This window comes from Pleurodeles waltl, chromosome 3_1 (assembly GCF_031143425.1).
Source record: "Pleurodeles waltl isolate 20211129_DDA chromosome 3_1, aPleWal1.hap1.20221129, whole genome shotgun sequence".
Classification (NCBI taxonomy): domain Eukaryota; kingdom Metazoa; phylum Chordata; class Amphibia; order Caudata; family Salamandridae; genus Pleurodeles; species Pleurodeles waltl.
Genome location: NC_090440.1, coordinates 772,692,028 through 772,709,997, shown reverse-complemented (window position 1 = coordinate 772,709,997; position 17,970 = coordinate 772,692,028). Strand labels below are relative to the sequence as shown.

General features: G+C 43.8%; 1 protein-coding gene across 3 annotated transcripts in view; it reads left to right on the top strand.

Moving 5' to 3' along the window:
- Nucleotides 1–17,970, top strand: part of USP47 (ubiquitin specific peptidase 47) — a 1,215,141-nt gene that overhangs the window by 139,005 nt on the left and 1,058,166 nt on the right. For all 3 annotated transcript variants that reach the window (XM_069223601.1, XM_069223600.1, XM_069223599.1), the window contains one exon: nucleotides 13,536–13,649. In XM_069223601.1, coding sequence (XP_069079702.1) covers nucleotides 13,536–13,649 — 114 coding nt within the window. The remainder of the gene's footprint in view (nucleotides 1–13,535; nucleotides 13,650–17,970) is intronic.

Below are 17,970 nucleotides of genomic sequence, written 5' to 3'. Positions count from 1 at the left end.
AGAACACAGGTAGCGGCTGCACATGGGGAAAGATAAGGAGAGTAGGCCTGGCTCTTTGTAGGGAAAGTAGCTTGCACCCAGTGATCCTCCAGATGGAGGAGGGCAGTACAGTAGCGGCCTTGCAGAGAGAGGTGGCTGGGGCCTTAAAACAACATTTGGAAGTGGTTTATCAGGGATGCACTCATAGCTCCCTGGATTGGGTCTGGGACTATAGCACCATTGAAAGTGCCTCATTTGGGAGTGGTGGCTGAGGGAGAGATTGATGCTGATATTGCGCTGGAGGAGCTTAGAAAGGCCTTGAAAATGTTACTGAAGAACAGGGCCACAGGGGGTAGGGATACCCGCTGGAATTCTACCATGCATTTGCACCAGATCAAACGCAGCACTTATTGGAAGTGTTCCTGGAAGCAAAGGAGAAGGTGGTACTACCACTGAGTATGTGCAAGGATCTTATATATATGCTCTCTAAGTTAGGGATTGAATCTGATCTGCATTGTATTGGACTCTCACAATGCTGAACTCCATCATCAAAATCTTGTGTAAGCTATTGAACAGTCCCCTGAGCCAGTTGATGAGTGGTCTGGTACATGTGTACCATTGGGGCTTTATTCTGGGTTGCAGCACGACCATGAATCGAAAGCGACTTAACACTTGTGCTCCATCAGGTTGAGGGAAGACTGGAAAAAATGGTGCTGGCGTCAGTCGACATTGAAAAGATGTTCAACCTGGTCAATTGAGGTTATCTGCTAGAAGAGATGAGTGTCATGGGAATTGGGCCCCACTATAGGGGTTCGGTACAATTGTTAAGCACTGACTTGGGTGTGTGAGTGTGAAGGTGGGACAGCATGGGTTATTGAATGGGTACTAGATAGGGATGCCCCTTGTCACCCCTGCTGTTTGCTTTGGTACTTGAACCATTGGCGATAAAGATGTGTCCGCTCATGCAGGCATTGGGGATAGATGTAGGCCATACCAGACATGTCATATTGCACTATGCACATGATAGATTGTTTTATCTCGGGGCACCAAGGTCATCTGTGGTACTCCTGTTGAAGCTACTAAATGAGTTTGGGGAGGTGTCCGGCCTCAAAATAAATGCAAGGAATCTTTATTGTTCCCACTGGTGGGTCTGGTTGGGGTTCTGTGGAAAGGCTACCGGATTTAGGGGTGCGGTGGGAGAATGATAGCTTCCGTTACCTAGACATGATGGTAGCTCACATGCAAAAAAGGCAAATGCAGTATAATATTGAGACGGTGACAAGTTCCCTGAGGGCATCTGTGTATTCTGGAATACCCTTCCACTGACACTAACTGGAATAATTGCGTTATTCAAGATGGTGTTTCTGCCGCCCTGTCTATATGTCATCCAGAATTCCATGTGTCCTCTGAGAGTGGGCACTTTTCGGCAGTTGAATACACACACCACCCTTCTTTTGGGCGGGGAAAAGAAACAGGGTGGCACGTCCAATGTTAATGAAGTGGTACAATAATGGTGGGCTTTGGTCCAGAACTTGGATTATTGCTACTTTGCTTCTCTCTTGCAGAAAAACAGCTAAATGGATCGAGGCCAGGATTAACTGGGCGAAGAGTCTACTGACAGGACTAGTAGAGGGGTCTGAGATACCAGTACTGTTTATGCAGTGTTCACGGGTGACCTCTGCGGTTCTGTATGTGGTACGTCAGACTGCTGCACTGTGGCAGAGTGCGGTGACATTGGTAGTCAGGAGGCCCCCCTTTCACATGGAGGTACCACTGTGGATTTTGGCTCCATTCCGACAGATGAAAGAGAAAATGTACTTTCAAACCTGGCATGAGGGCGGGTGTTAGTTGGTTTGAGATCTGTATCGAAATGACACTTTATCCTTTGAAGATGTGAGTACTTGCTTAAGGTTGGGACCTGGGCAGTTTCTGCATTATGCAGGTGCGACAGATGTGGTCTGGTCAGTTTGGTTGTTGTATCCTGTGACTTCTCTGGCTTTGGCAGTATTGGGGCTTTGTTGATGTTGGGGGACTGAGGTTGTAGGAAGCTGGCTCTGTATATACTATACCAAAGTAAGGTATAGTGGGCACTGAGTCCATTGGATCCCCAGAGGCTTTACAGAGGCTAAAGTAGATAATACTGATGCTCTGTTTTGTGGTAGTGTGGTTGAGAAGTTAGGTTTATCAGAACGTAGTGCTAAGCATGTATTGTAAACACACAGTCAAGTTATGGTGCACACACTCAATGCCTAACTCTAGGCCAGTGTTTTATGTATAAAAAAATATACTTTGTTACTTTAAATCTAGAACCAAAATAATCTTTGTTGCAGGTCAGTCCAGTTTCAAGAATGTATCACTTTCAAGTATTCAAATGCACTTTGTTTAGAATGTACAGATAAAACAGTTTTTAGGTAAGTAATTCTTTCCAATTTCAAAAGTAAACACAGGTAACTTGCAGGTAAGTAGCTGTAACTTCAGGGCACAGACCTTTGGAGTTTAGATCAGCACTAGGGGGCTACAGGTCAGCACCAAACACACACCCTCAGGAGTGGTCAGGTGCAGGGTGCAAACACAGCATCCGGCGCCCAACGCTTTTTAATGAGGAAACCTGGGGAGTCCCAAAGATGCTGCAGCTTTGGTCCAGGGAGTTGGCGGAAGAAAACTAACTGCTGGACAGGTAAGTAGAGAGCCCACTGGACGTTGCTGGATTGTTGGCTGGGTTCCCCAGGGCCAGGGGGCAGTGGATGCAGGGGTACCTTTAGGCATCTAGAAATCTTCACCGGATCTGGTTGCGGTCGGGGGAGGTCTTTTGGATTTATGATGCAGAGGTTGTCATGTTGGACAGGATGGGGCAACCTAGGGTAGACCTGATGTCTGAATCGCCTGGGGACCTTCTCTGGACCAGTTGGCCATTTGGACACAGGCGATGGGTGCAGAGTGGGTAGGACTTGCAGATCCGGGGCAGTTCTGGAGTCCTTTTTGGAGGTTTCTTTGTGGACAGGGCTGCTGTCCTCTGTAGATCTTGGTCTGTGGGTAGGCAGGCAGTCCCCTGGGGTGTTTGTAGAGGTTGCTGGTCCTGCAGGACGAGTCGTCTTCTTGTAACAAGAGTCTTAAAGCTGCTGACAGGCTGGTAGGGCTGGGGCCAAGTCAGTTGTCATCTACAGTCTTCGCTGCTTGTGCGGCTCTTTAGTCCCTCTTTTCAGGTCACCAGGAATCTGAAGAGCAAAGTTCAGGGGTGCCCCTATATACTAGATTTAGGGGCATTACAGAGGTCAGAGGGCAGTAGCCAATTGGGCAGATGCCCTCTGTGTGCATTTTACAATAAATTCAACACTGGCATCATTGTGGGTTGACACCAAACTTCCCAGTCTTCAGTGAAGCCATAATGGAGCTGTGGAGTTCGTAATGACAAACCCCCAGCCCATGTACTCCATATGGCTATACTGCGCTTACAATGTCTAAGAATGGACTTAGACACTGTAGGGGCATATTGCTCATGCAGCTGTTTCCTCACCTGTATTATGGTGTACCCTGCTGTAGGGCTGTGAGGCCTCCTAGAGGGTGTTCTGCTTTTCTTCAGACTGAGAGGGAACAAAGCTAAAGAACGGAGCACTCTTATTCTGAGTAACGAATTTATTAAGGCACTTCCCAAGTTTCAGATACACTAAAAGAAATTCGTGAGCACTTAATGTGAATGCAGCAACACATGTGCAACTCTTAAAATAATCACAGCAGTGGAATAATAATAAAAGCAAATACATAAAAAATATAAATGCAGTAACTACTTATATTCATGAATGCACACAGTAAAGCTAGATATTTAGAATTAAAAATGCATCCCCATGGGGATCGAATCCAACATCATCCTTGTCTGCCAACACCAAGCTGTGGAACCCGTGACAGCTGAGACAGGAGAGACCGCCCCAACAGGATTACTCTGAGCAATGCGTCCTCTGTCAGAGAGGAGTTCCTTCTCAGTGTCAAGCTTCCGTACCTTATATACCTTAAACAAACTTAATAGTAAGGTTCTAGAAACCCCCCTCCTGTCAAGTAAGTTGAGAAATTCAAGTGCTGGCCTTATTAGGTCAGTGTTGAAAAAACGCACCAGAGACTGGCCAGATCCCAAGGTTTATTCCAAGATCGAGCTCTACCCTTTTCTACCATAAACATTCTCAGCCTTGTTCAGTCTTATCAATGTTTCATCCCCCACGTTTTATTGTCTTCCCTGTTGGGAAAAGCGAAAACACGTTAACAAGTTTTGCACTGAAAAATACCTGCGCCACCAATGCGACGGCATTTGAAGCTAAGCTAAGCACAAAATGGAGTCTGTGGTAAAGATGAAGTTGGTGGTAAAATACAGATAGCATTACAGAAGGGTGACTTACAATGCCACTGGCAGTGGTTTGTGGGCATGGCAATTAGAGAAGGAGGCCATGTCGACGTCACCTTCTTCTCCCTTCCAACACACTCAATCTGCAATGGCAGTGTACATGTGTTTGATGAGTGGTCCCTTAGCGTGGCATAATACATGCTGCAGCCTTTAGAGACCCTGCCTGGACACAGGGCCCTTGCTACCACTGGTACACTTCACAAGGAACTTAGCTGTGTGCCAGGGGTATGCCAATTGTGGAAGCAATGGCACAATTTAGGGAAAGAACACTGGTGCTGGGGCCTAGTTAGCGGGATCTCAGCATACACTCAGACAAGCTAGCATCAGATATCTGTCAAAAAAGGGGGTTGTAACTATGCCAGAAGAGGCACTTTCCTACACATCCCCCCCTCCCAAACAAAAGCGGATGAGACTAACCTTTCCCAAGAGAATCCGCATGGTCTAAGTGGAAGAACCTGCATTGGCATGGGCAGTCCCAGGTCAATGGTCTATGTTCCACTGTAAAGTCCATTCCCTGTAGGGAGATGGACCACCTCAAACGTTTAGGGTTCTTGCCTTTTATGTGCTTAAGCCATCTGAGAGGTCTGTGGTCAGTTTGAACAATGAAGTGAGTACCAGACAGGTATGGTCTCAACCTCTTCAGGGACCAAACCACAGAAAAGGCCTCCAGCACTTGTCTCTGGTGAGTAACTTCCTGCTAATAAAAGCAACAGGCTGGTCATGGCTATCATTGTTGGTTTGGGATAGGGCTGCTCCTATCCCATGTTCATAGTCTGCACAATGATCTTCTTAGAGTAGTCTGGATCTTTGAGAACTGGTGCTGAGCACATTGCCACCTTCAAGGTGTCAAAGGCTTTTGACAACTAACAGTCCAGTTGACTTTTTTGGGCATCTTTTTAGAGGTACATTTTGAGAAAGGGGTCATAATGTATCCATACCCCTTTACAACCCCCCATAGTAACCAGTCAAGCCAAGAAATGCTCTGATTTGAGTCTGTGTTTTAGGAGCTTCCCAGGCGAGAATTGTCTGGATCTTGGGCTGTAAGGGTTACACCTGGCCTCCACCTACAAGGTGGCCCAAGTATACAACAGTACCCTGCCTTATCTGGCATTTGGATGCCTTACTAGTGAGGCCTGCAGATTTCAGGGCCTGCAGAACCTTCCCCACGTGGACCAGGTGATCCTTCCAGAAGGAGTTAAAGACAGCAATTCCATCTAAATATGCTGCAGTGAAGGACTCCAAATCAGCAAGGACTTGATTCACCAACCTTTGGAAGGTGGCAGAGGCATTCTTTAAACCAACGGGCATAACCGTGAACTGATAATGACCCTCAGGTGTGGGGAATGCTATCTAAGTTTGCTCCAGGTACGATTGCAAATTTGCCAAAACTCTGCAGTGAAGTCAAAGGTATTGAGGAACTTTGCTGCACCTAATTTGTCTGTCAGCTCATCGGCCCTCGGTATGGGGTGAGCATCTGTCTTGGTGACAGAGTTGAGACCTCTGCAGACCACATAGAACCTCATTTCTTTCTTTCTTTCCACCCTGGGGGTGAGGCTTGGGGACTAAGACCACTGGACAAACCTAGGGGCTGTCAGATGGTTCAATAACTCACCAAAATCCAGCATCTTGATGACTTTAACTTTGATGCTCTCCTAAACTTGGTCAGACTGCTGATCTTAGATTTGACAGGCAAGCTGTCTCCAGTGTTCACTTCATGGGCACACCAGTGTGTCTGTCCAGGGGTTAAGGAGAAGAGATCTGCATACTGCTGCAAGATTTGCCTGCTGTCAGCCTGCTGTTGGGCGGTGAGGGTGTCTCAGTAGAGAACTCCATCAACTAACCTATCTTTAGGGTTGTAAGAGAGAAAGCGAGAGAGAGGCTCGCTCTCTGTTTCCTGCTCCTCATCAGTAACTATCAGCATGGTTACATCAGCCCTGTCAGAGAAAAGCTGGAGGCTGTTCACATGGATCACGCTTTTGAGTGTCCTGTGTGTGCGCCCAGGACTACCAAGTTGGTGACCTCAATTTTCTTTTCTATGATAGAGTAAGGGCCACTCCAGCTGTGTTGAAGTGCCCTGGGAACCATAGGCTCCAGAACCCGCACCTTCCAACCTGGTTTAAACTCCACTAGTGCAACCTTTTTGGTCATACCACTGCTTCTGGGGCTATTGGCGGGCCTCAAGGTTTTTGGATGCTTTCTCCATGTACTCTGCTGTCCTAGAATGTATGCCTAATACATAGACCAACACATTTTGCTTAGGTTTGTGGAGAGGTATCTCCCAACCTTCTTTCACACGGGCAAGTGATCCCCTAACAGGATGGCCAAACAGAAGTTCTCAGGCACCTCTCTAGGCGAAAAGCAGGCATGGCAAAAGGACATCCCATCTCCTTTTTGAGCTTTTCAGGGAGCCCCATGATCATGCCCTTCAATGTCTTGTTGAAGTTTTCAACATGTCCATTGGTTTGTGGATGGTATGGTGAGGTGAACTCCCACACTCATTCCACATGTGTTTTAGGTAAGCTGACATGAAGTTGGCACCTGTTAGAAACCACCTCCTTAGGAATTCCTACTCTGGTAAAGATACCAATGAGGGCTTTAGCTACTGCAAGGGCTGTAGTAAACCTAAGGGGAATTTCCTCAGGATACCTGGTAGCATGATCCACTACTACCAGTATATATATTGGTTTCCTGAGGCTGTGGGTGGTTCAAGTGGACCCACTATGTCAACACCAACCCTTTCAAAGGGGACCCCAAACAGTGGTAGTATAATTAGGGGGGCTTTGGGTTGCCACCTGCCTTACCACTGGCTTGGCAGGTGATTCAGGAACTGCAGAACTCTTTCACCTTTTGTGACATGTTGGGCAGTAGAAATGGCTGATTAGCCTATTCCAAGTTTTAGTTTGGCCAAGATAGAGGGATGGCATGGGCTACTGTGAGAATGAATTCCCTGAACTGCTGAGGTACTACCACTCTCCTAGTGGCACCAGATTTTGGGTCTCAGGCCTCCATGAACAGGAGTCTCTCCTCACAATAGACCCTGTCGGAGCCACTGACATTTCCCTTTTCCTGTGCAGCAGATTGCTGTCGCAGGCCCTCAAGAGTGGGACAAGTCCTCTGTCCCTGGCATAGCTGGTCCCTAGAGGGTCCCCCTGGGCCCAAGAGTTAAACCCAGTAATGTTCAAGTTCCATGGGCCCAGTTCTCTACAGGGTTGGTAAGACTTCCTGAGAAGAGCAGTCTTGTACTTTTTGCTGTACAGAAGCTGGTCCCCAGTCTTCTTGCCCTTCCTCTTGGAAGGTTGGGGCCATTATTCCAGGCTCCAACACTTTTTTCACCCTGTGCTCGGCTTTGTGCTCTCGTCTTTACACACACCATCTCAGGGATTCCCAGCATGGCTACATGGGTTTTGAGCTCTACCTCAGCCCATGGTGAGGACTCCAGGTAATTCCCTAGCAGACATTCAACTGGGATTGCAGAAGAGACCCCTACTTGTTTCAGGCCAGTAAATCTTACCCCACCCCCCCAAATCTAAGGTCACCATAGCCAGAGGATGGACCTCAGTCACATTGTCAACACTAGTAACAGGATAGGTTTGTCCAGTAAAGTACTGTCCTGGGAGAAAGCAGTGTTTCTGTCACCATGGTGACACTGGCACTTGTATCCCTCAAGGTTTCTACCCTAGTTCCATTAATCAAGAGATGGTGTCTGTATTTGTTAATATTAAGGAGCCAGACAGCAAGAGTGGCAATATCTAACCCACGCTCGGAGACAGAAATAGCTTCAGTGTGGACTCTGATTTGCTCTTGGCATACTGTAGATCCCACCTGGAGACTGGCTATACCAGTGCTAGCTGGTGCAGTAGTTGGGGGGGGATTCTTTTTGGGACAGGCCAAGTCTCCAATTTAGTGTCCCTGCTGCCTCGAGTTAAAACAACAGGCCTTTTTGGCATCAAAGTTATTACATTTGCACCCAAGAGTGGATGGTAAAAAGGTTCGGGCCCACTCACTTGAGCAGGTTTTTGGGGGCCTTTAGAAGACTCTTTGCGTTTATCCTTGGGTGTCTCATCATTGTTCCCCTGGGGAGGCCTAGTAACCTCATTCTTTTGGTCATCCCCAGTGAAAGTCCTGGTCACCCTAGTCGTGACAGTGGTCTTCCTTCTTTCCCAATTCTTGGGGAGAAATTGGACCTAGCTCTACCAGATATTGATGCAACCTTTCAGTGAAGCAGTTACTTAAGATGTGTTCTCTCATAAACAAATTATAGAGCCCATCATAGTCATGCACCTTAATTCCAGTTCACCAACCACCTAGTGTTTTCACTGAGTAATCTATGAAGTCAACCCAGGACTGTCTCAAGGTTTTGTGAGCCCCCTGAACCTAATTATATACTCCTCAGTGGGGAGTCCAAGGCCCTCAATCACGGTAGCCCTCATAAGGTCATAGGACTCAGCATCTGCTCCAGTGAGTGTGAGGAGTCTATCCCTACACTTACCAGTGAACAGTTCCCAACGGAGAGCTCCCCAGGGAGACTTTTTCACTTTCCTCCTTCCCGAGCCCTCTCAAGGGCTGTAAACCATTTAGTGATTGCATCACCATTCTCATACTTGGCGACAATCCCTTTGGGGATTTTAGGGTCATAAGATTGCTCTCTGTCCCTAGGTATTATGTTGCTGCCACCATTAATGGGTACTCAGCCCATTTATGCTCTCTCCTTCTCAAGAGCCAGGTGCTGTCTCGCCAAAGCTAGTCTTTTGGCAATCCTTGCCAAAAGGAGGTCCTCTTCACTGAGGCTGCCCTCAGTGTTCCCAGAGGAACCAGACTCCCCTGTGGGATACCCAGATCCTGTTAGTACTATCCTTGGAGTCTGTCGAAGTGAGAAAGAATAATTATTGTTTGATATTAAACGTGTCGTCAATTCATCATCATTAGCAAAACTGCACAGTTTAACAGTATCGTTCAAGAATGTAAAATATTTTGGAACTACTTTGCTGGAAGCAACATTTCTGACCCTTGAATCTGCCAACGTTTTATTCCCCATTCCAATTTTACTTCCCTGGTTGCATTGCAGACAGTTTACTTTGTAATCCATCTAAAGAAATCAAATGAATACATCAACCTAACGCTAAGAATAAACCCAAATAAGATGCATTGCATTTCATTTGTAAAAAAAAAAAAAAAAATGTTCCAGCATTATTGTTGTTTCACAGGGTAGGCTTAAAAAGAGAAAAATTCTCTTTAAGACGGGGTATGCTCCCTGTTACCAGAACTGGGCACTTTTCCCATTGTTAGTGGCAATATTTATCTGGGTGCACTTGATATGTGCAGATACCAGTCAATGTACATTGAAGCAAGCATGTGTCTGTAGTTCCATGAGCAAACTTTTTAGTGTTTCTGTCCTTTCAATTAGTAGAGGGTTTTGAAGCAATATGACATATAAATCCAGGCTTAAAGACTGTGCAGCTTGGACAGTCTCTGCTGGCCATTGAACTTGATGATCTAATTCCTCTCAGTGTACACCATCCTGCAGTGAGTGGATACTGTCTTTGCTTGAGACACTTCTCTTGTAACTTTATGTATTTAATGTTGGTTGTTTTGCCTTTTAAGTTTTGAAGCTGGCTTCGCTGACTGGAGCATATTCTTCATGCACCATCCTCACAACAAACACCACCATTATGAACCATGACACTAACGAAATTATTGTTCAGCTAGACATAAGTCCAAGATAATCTTGTATATTCGTTCATAATATTTTTGAACGTTTTCCACTTATATTGAGAGAGACCCTTTTCGTTTTGTTGACCATTGAATGGTCTCATCGTTTGATAACTCTGTGGTTGAATCTTGGGAGATAAATATATGAAGCACTCAAAATTCTGTTCCTGCTCCCTTTCAAACCGTAGAGTTGGTGCCGTTGGTAATGTTGCATTATCAGCAGATTTCTTTACCACTTCCTGCCCACTCATTGATCTGGGCTTTGGACACATTCTGCAACCAAGTTGTTTGTTGTACAATCATTGGTGGCTTCGGAAGTTGTACTGGTCTGCTGTACAGGAAAGGCGATATGATTTCACTGTATCCACTGACATCAGTCTTAGTCTTTTCTTCCTAGGTACCGTTTTTTATAGCGCTATTCTTGTTCCATTCGTCCCCTGCCCTGGTAAAGAATCTCAGTAGGTTGGGCTGAACTCTTCCTGCAGTCCCACTCCCTGTACTACAAGCTCTCAAACCTGTGATCAGCCAGCTGCTGCATTTGATTTTGGGGGATGTAGTTGGGCTTGGCCTATCCTGGGCAGGTTGCAAATCCTGCAACAGAGAAAGACATGATTGATCATGTGGATCATCCCGTCCTGGAAAGTCCGTTACATACATTTGAACTCCAAACAGAATTTCGTAAGCCGACTGGTTAGAAAGCACTTATCTTGGCGTATTATACGTATCTGAACTTATGATCGAACATTGTCTAAAACCCTCGCAGTCAAGATTGTTTGAACATGGCATTAGTTCTCAATGCCCCGGTTTGAACTGGTACAAATAGGACGTGAAAACTGTAGAATTAACCGCACCTTAACAAGTACCTCGGATAATGCCTTAGAGTTATAAGCTGGCTTTTGATCAGAATGTAATGTATGACCTGCACGCATCACTACTAAGCCAAGCAAGGTTTTTTTTTTGTGACTGCACAATTCGTAACCTGCTCGGTGGTGCAATATCCACCTAAGTTATGTGGTTAAGTCGTCTGCTACTCATACATATTTGTACCTCTCTCTTGACTGAAAGGGACCAATGTGATCCAGGTTCTCTGTTGGGAAGGAATGTGATGCTTTCTCCAGTGGAGTTGCTGGGTGACTTTCAATTGTAAAATCTCACTTTGTAATACATACTACTTTTTTTGGGTGGGTGGAGGCATTAATACCTACAAAAAAATGCTGCTGTAGGATGTCTAGCGTCGCAAACACCCCAGGATGGGCAAAACCAATACTTTAAGGAGCGACTCACTTGATATTTAGCATTCTCCTGTTTTAAGATTACTAATTTACATAGCCCATCTTGGCCCAGGAAGTAATTGAACTGTTACCAAAAGCCAGAACGCGGGCTTTTTTTTTCCCCACTATGTGATGACTGGACTGTTGAGTTGCAGGTCCAGGTCAATCCTGATTTTCGCCAAGGTCATCGCTGCATTTCGCAGCCAGCACGGTGGCAGAATTGCCTTTAGAGTGAACTCCCTCTGATGTGCCAGTTTATGCTGGACTTCCACTAATGGAAGCTGTTATCAAAGAGCATCTGTCCGAGCACAAAGCCGTTTAGCTTTTATCGTCTTTTCTTTTGAGTCCTTGTAATCCTTGATTTCCTAGTGCTTTAACTCAATATTGTGTCTCTGCACAGAAAATGATTAATCAAATGCAGTTAGGGTATGAGCTGATGTCGGTCTTTTGCAAGTTAATAGGAGTGCATTTAATTTAGCAGTTTGTGCTGTTAGATCAACGAAGGGCTTCACATGTATGTTTTCGAGTTAAAATTTTGAACCCTCAAATTTCCTTTGCCCTGCCACGCAAGCTGTGGAATACCGCTGTACTGTGTCTGTTGTGGATTACTTTGATCCATCGGTATAAAAACTTCATGATACTTATTGCAATTGTTTTTGCAGATGTCAGTATTAGTCAATGTTGTAGGAAGGTCTGTGTATTAATGTAGGATTGTATTTTAAATTGTACAAATTGGATTGCCTTTGTATGTAACACCTTTTCTAATGAGTTTTTGTTTGTTTATGTTTTGGGAGGTTTTCCTCCGTCTTTTTCCTTCATCCAGGTGGCCACATTGATCATTTTCTGTTTTTCCCAATAAGTTTTTTTTTTTTTTTCCCCCCAACTTCCTCATGGCTGCTTTATTTCTTTCCAGGGTATTTATTTTCATTTGTATTATTAACGAGACGCCTTTCTGAATTGGAGCCTTTACATTTCTCTGTTTGTTGTTAGCAGAAGGCACCGAATATGACTTATCACACACCTCAATGCTAGTTAAGAGGTGCCATTTGTTAGATACATTCTAGGCGCCAATATATCTTTTTGGTGTCCTCATCAGACCATCTGGCTGACTATTTTCTTGTAGAGATGACTGCTATTCTGTAGTATGTTATGTGGCTGATGTGAACTTCTATGGCTCCTTGATGCTAAGCCTCGTAGTGCAATTTTCATTTGGCTGTCTTTGTGTTTTGTACAAATCTATGTATCCCACAAGGATTCATTTCAAGGCTTCAGGGGTTACCTGTTTATATTAGGTAATTGGCATTTGGTTTATTTTTTGTTTTGCTCTTGTCATTTTCACTGTGTCAGCCTAATTTATAAACAGACTACATTGTTTTTTTTTTAAAAAGTGTACATTCGGGGTAGATGCGTTTGCCTCCCTTCTGTTTTCGTCCTCTTTCTGGCTCACACAGGCTCCCAGCTATCACGCTGCTGTCGCCAGCATGACACCGGCATCGTAATTGGTCTGAGTGGCCTGCTACGCCACTCAGACTGGAAATGGGAGCCTGGGCATGTTCTCCACTCTGTGTACAATACAGCTGGGTAGAGAACATGCAAAGTGCACGTCTGTTTGGCCAGTCCAACACGGCCGGCCAACAGACATGCGCACTTTGTGCAGCAAAAGCCCTCCTCCGGCCCTCTCCCTCCAGACTGGTCCCACCCCTTACTCCCAGGAAAAATAAAATGATAATAACATTGTGTTATTTTATTTTTCCTTTTCCCCACAATCTAGTGAGGCAAAGCTCCTCCGCCTTCGAGGAGGAGCCGCCCCGCGCATAGAATTAAATAGTCAAACTAGGAATTGATTAGGCTGATGAGGTAATATTTTGAGTATGCTTACAGCCTTTATAACACTATAAAGTACTTCAGGATGTAATTATCATCATAAAATATGAACTGATGCTTTGTAACATATGAACATTTCTTGAATGGGAAGACTGTTTTACATTTTCAGGTATGTTTTTTTATGTAGACTTACTGAGATTTCAGTGTCGGTTCTGTTGAGGGTGCTGATTCAAGCCTGCCTGCGCACTCCAGTGTTTTAGAGGGCTTCTGCTTTTTTGTTAAAATTACTTTCTGTGTATTTTGCTGCTGTCCAATGTCCGTTCAAGGGAAATTTAACAAATTCTCCTTATTTTTGTTGTTAGGCAGCATTGGATTACAGAAGTGATACATCTATTGTCGATGTTGGCTTTGAAGCTGGAAAGAAGAATTTTTTGAAATTGATAGATAAAGATGGTGAGCAGCCTCAGCTAATGAAGGTAAGCAAACCTTTCTTCTACTTTCGTTCTTGCTGTATTGCTCACCACATTTGTCAAGGGCCTAAAGAGCAAGAATGAGAAATGTGCTAGCTATCCTAAACAAAGTTTTCAGGTCTATTAAGGACACAGAGGCAAAGGTCATGCATAGACTTTCTCTATTTTCTTCTCCTGCAGCATCACATAACAGGGATAGAAACTACAACTCCCAAACATGCTTAGAAAAAAAAGTCAGCATTCACATCCAATCCACATTTTGCTATCCTTGAAGAGGATACTATTACTATTCTTGTTTTTCCCTTCAAGTTCTCCCCATTTCTCTGCTTGGTCACTGCCGTGGACTCAATATTATTTCCTTTGCTCAACCTTTTGCTAATTTCCTACCAGAAATAAAAGAAAAATATTAGGACTGACTCTGTCTTGTCAAGGAACAGAGTTGATATAGACATCATTAAAAACCTTTAACAGCGCAATTGATTTGAGAAATGTACTCTTGATATTAAACTGATTAATTCTTCAAAATAACCCTGCTCCTAGGCTGGGTTTTGGGTTCAATGAGAACCATGGGTGCGATAATCCTCGCCTCCATGTCCTTAATAAAAACAAAACTGTCCTTTTAAAAAGCTAGGACATTTGTTACTCTGTCAGGACTGGAAGTGAAGGTTATGCAAGTTACCTACCAGAAGCGAGGCTACATCTACCACAGGTTTGAAATTAAACCTTTTGAAGGAGGATTCTAATCTGCTGCATTCATGATGACCTCTTTGCCTCGTTTCCAGTGAAAAGGCCTTTGGTGCCATGGTCCCCCTGGTCAAATGACCCCCAAACATATTACCTTCAATACTTGCCTCCTGCATGATTCAGCAAGAGTAGGTTAGCACAAATCTCAGAACAGTTTCCTGATAAAAACGAGAAATTCTTATGACCTGAGGTCGAACCTCCTCTATCACTTTTCTATAACTTCAGATAGTCCACTGCACTCAACAATCAGCAGTCTCTAAATGCTACATACAGAATAATGCTGAAGTGGATCGTTGTACCTTTCCTGAAATTGAATGCGACTCCCTCTTGAGTGAAGATTCTGCCCATTAAGTGAAGGGCACCTATATCAGAAACTCTCCTGCAGAACAACAAGCACAGCAACATTGCTAGTTTCCCTAACAGTTGCTTTCTGCTCAGATACTTCTGCTACTGCCACAAAAGGAAACATTTCAAAATTATGTTCCAGTCCCACATACTGGGGTAGCATGGGGAAGCGGGTAAAGAGAGGCAAATGCCCCAAAGGAGCTTTTGCACCATCAGGGGGCCACCCAATTTTCTACCATTTATTAGGAGATGACCTGCTGATATGGCAAAGCAAAACGTGTTTATTGACCTGTAAGCAAGGACCTAAGAATCCAGATACAACAAGAAATGTAGTATGTGTCCCACCTCTGACCCTACAGTATCCAGGTGTCTTCATAGGCACCCGCCAGGCCATCTTTTCTAGGCTGATCTGTAACGCTTGATTGCGTTTTATGCATACCTTTTGGATATGTTCCTCAACTTCTCTGGATAAGCCTCGAATCTCACAGTATCCCTCATAATCGTCCAGGCCATGAGTCATAGATAGTCTTCTATCACAAGTGGTGAGGGAGATCCTTGGAATTCCTCAGAATGTGACAATGGAGAGGGAGATGGATTTAAATGTTGGAGATTGGAAGTTCCAGAACAACCGAGATACCATGCTTGAGACTTCCAAAATCCAGGACCATCACCACCCCTTTTTTTTTTTTTTTCTTCTGACATGTGCCGTCACTCTTCACAGTGAATGGTGGAAAAGCTTACCCTATGCCCTGTGTTCAGTCCTGGAGAAACTCATCAGTTTCTACTGCAGATAGGTCTGGTCTCCAACTGTAATAATTGTTGAGTTAAAAATCCATCCTAGATGCAAAGAGATCAACTAAAACAGTCCACATGCCTGACGCAGTACGCTGAAAACATCTGTATCCAACTCCTACTTACTCAATCCTGCAGTTGTCAGGAATTCCAGTCTTCTACTGTGTAGCTCGGTAGGTATTCTGCCTTTACCATTACCTGGTTCTTCAGGTAGAAGTGCCACAAAAAACCTTGGCTGTGTCCAGCAGCATGTTCAGTCCGGTGTCCCCTAGATGAATTATGTAGCATACCACTGACATGTTGTCCATCTTCAACAGAAGGCTCCTGCTCAGGCCATCCTTCTCCTATAGACAACTTGCTGCATCTTTCTTGTTTCGTTAACATCCAATTTGGTTACCAGAATGAATCAGACTCATAAATCTCTCTTCTGTTCCATGTTTCCATGCCTGTCCACCATCAGATTTCCTCTTTGGCCTCCTATGGGAGTTGCATACTTTCAAGTAGATGAGGCTCTTTCAGATGAGCATACAAAAGAGAAAGGGTGTTAAAATCGGAGAAATGGCACTCATTGACCCAGTATGGCATATATGTAAGGACTGAATTGTTAATGAAGCGGTGCACTCATAGGGAAACACCCAAATCCCCTAAACTGAATTACTAAGTTAAACAGGCAGACAATAACAACATATGAGGCACTCACTAAAGTAAAGCATAAGTTGCAAGATGAATTTCGGGACCAAGTAAAGCACATTTTTTAAGGACGTGTAAAAGAGAGTCCAATAAGTATTAATTAATATAGCCAAATGTCCCGATCTTTACATGGAATCCAACAAGATGCGAGAAGAAAAAACTATATTGAGTCTTTAGTGTGATCAATATTCTTCATGATTTATTCCATCCAATTGCATGATTCATTCTCCAATGTGCATTGATCACTGTTGTCCCATTAAAAAACCGTGTCACTCTGTCACAGCCCAATATTGAAATCTTATATCCTTCTGTTACAGCAAAGCAGCTTGTTATAGCAAAACAGCCAACAAGTGTTCCGTCTTGGGGAGGACCCCAACGACTTCCTCGTGGCTGAAATTTCATCAAAATAACTCTGTATGAGCATGATATTGCTGGCATGCTTTACAAGTGGCCCAAACAAAATTAATGGAAAACTATATTACCTGAATGGTCACAATATTGCATGTATTTCTTAATTAAAATATCACAGTTTTAGTCATCCGCACACTCTGTGTGCTGCACAGCGGTCATATAGCACAGCTAACCGGATTCATAATTCATGGCGTGCAAATCTATCAAATAAAATGAAGAATAAGCACTTGTTTTGTTAGTAGCACCAATTGAAAAATATCAATAAAAAATCTCGCAAAAGACCGACCAAGTAGAACTACACAATTACTATAAAAATGCAAAGACTCACCTGCATGTCCATAATCTAAACACTAATGTAGAAAATCCATGCCGGGTAAGTGTCGGTTGCGAGTACGCTAACGGATAAGAACCCGGAAATGCCTGAATTTAAAGAAAACGTAGTCCTAGAAAGCGGACTCCCACGCTTCGAGTGTTAAATAGTACAGTGCAAGTCAATGACCTGAATAATCTCTATAAAATAACTTGTATCTAGTCGCTATTGTTATGTGTTGACTCAAAACTGAAAACATCTTCCAACCGCGTCCAAACAAAAGGTAATGCTATAACATAACAATAACTAAACTATTAAAACAAAGGAAGGACAAAGGCAGTACGCTAATCGGCAAGAACCTGAAAGTGCCTCTATTTGAAAAACCATAGTCATAGAAAGCGGAATGCCGCGCTTAGAGTATCTAAAAGTGCGGTACAAACCAATAATCCAAGAGCCCTCTATAGATAAACTGATTCCCAAATCACTATTATTGCTTGTGGAACCAAAATTCAAAACTCCAAACATCTTGCTACCACATTCAGACAAAAGAATAATAACACTATAGCGTTCGTGACCAATCCATTAAAATAGAGTAAGGACAGAGGCAGTAACGCAACATAATTTCTAACACGAACTGTCAATTAGTCCTAAATCGATGTAACAAAAGATCACAAAGGAGGTGGGTCCCAAACTATTGTATAAAAAATTAAAAGGTCTCTAATTAAGAAACCAATGTCAAAATCTGTACCAATCATCAAATAAAATAAACACCCTAATGTTGAAAGCTATTCATTGCAAATTGCTCTAATTATATCACTACTACAATTAAGAAAGAGGAACTAGTGGTGAGATCCCCAAAACCAACGCCTAAGGTCAATTATTATAGAGACAGTACTCATGGTCATACAATCATTTTGCTGAAATTTCAACCGAAGAAATGAATGCATAAAATATAAGTAATAAACATACAGGAATCATATAGATATGTAACAATACAAATGTGGATAGCGACCACAGGTCATAATAAACCTAAAA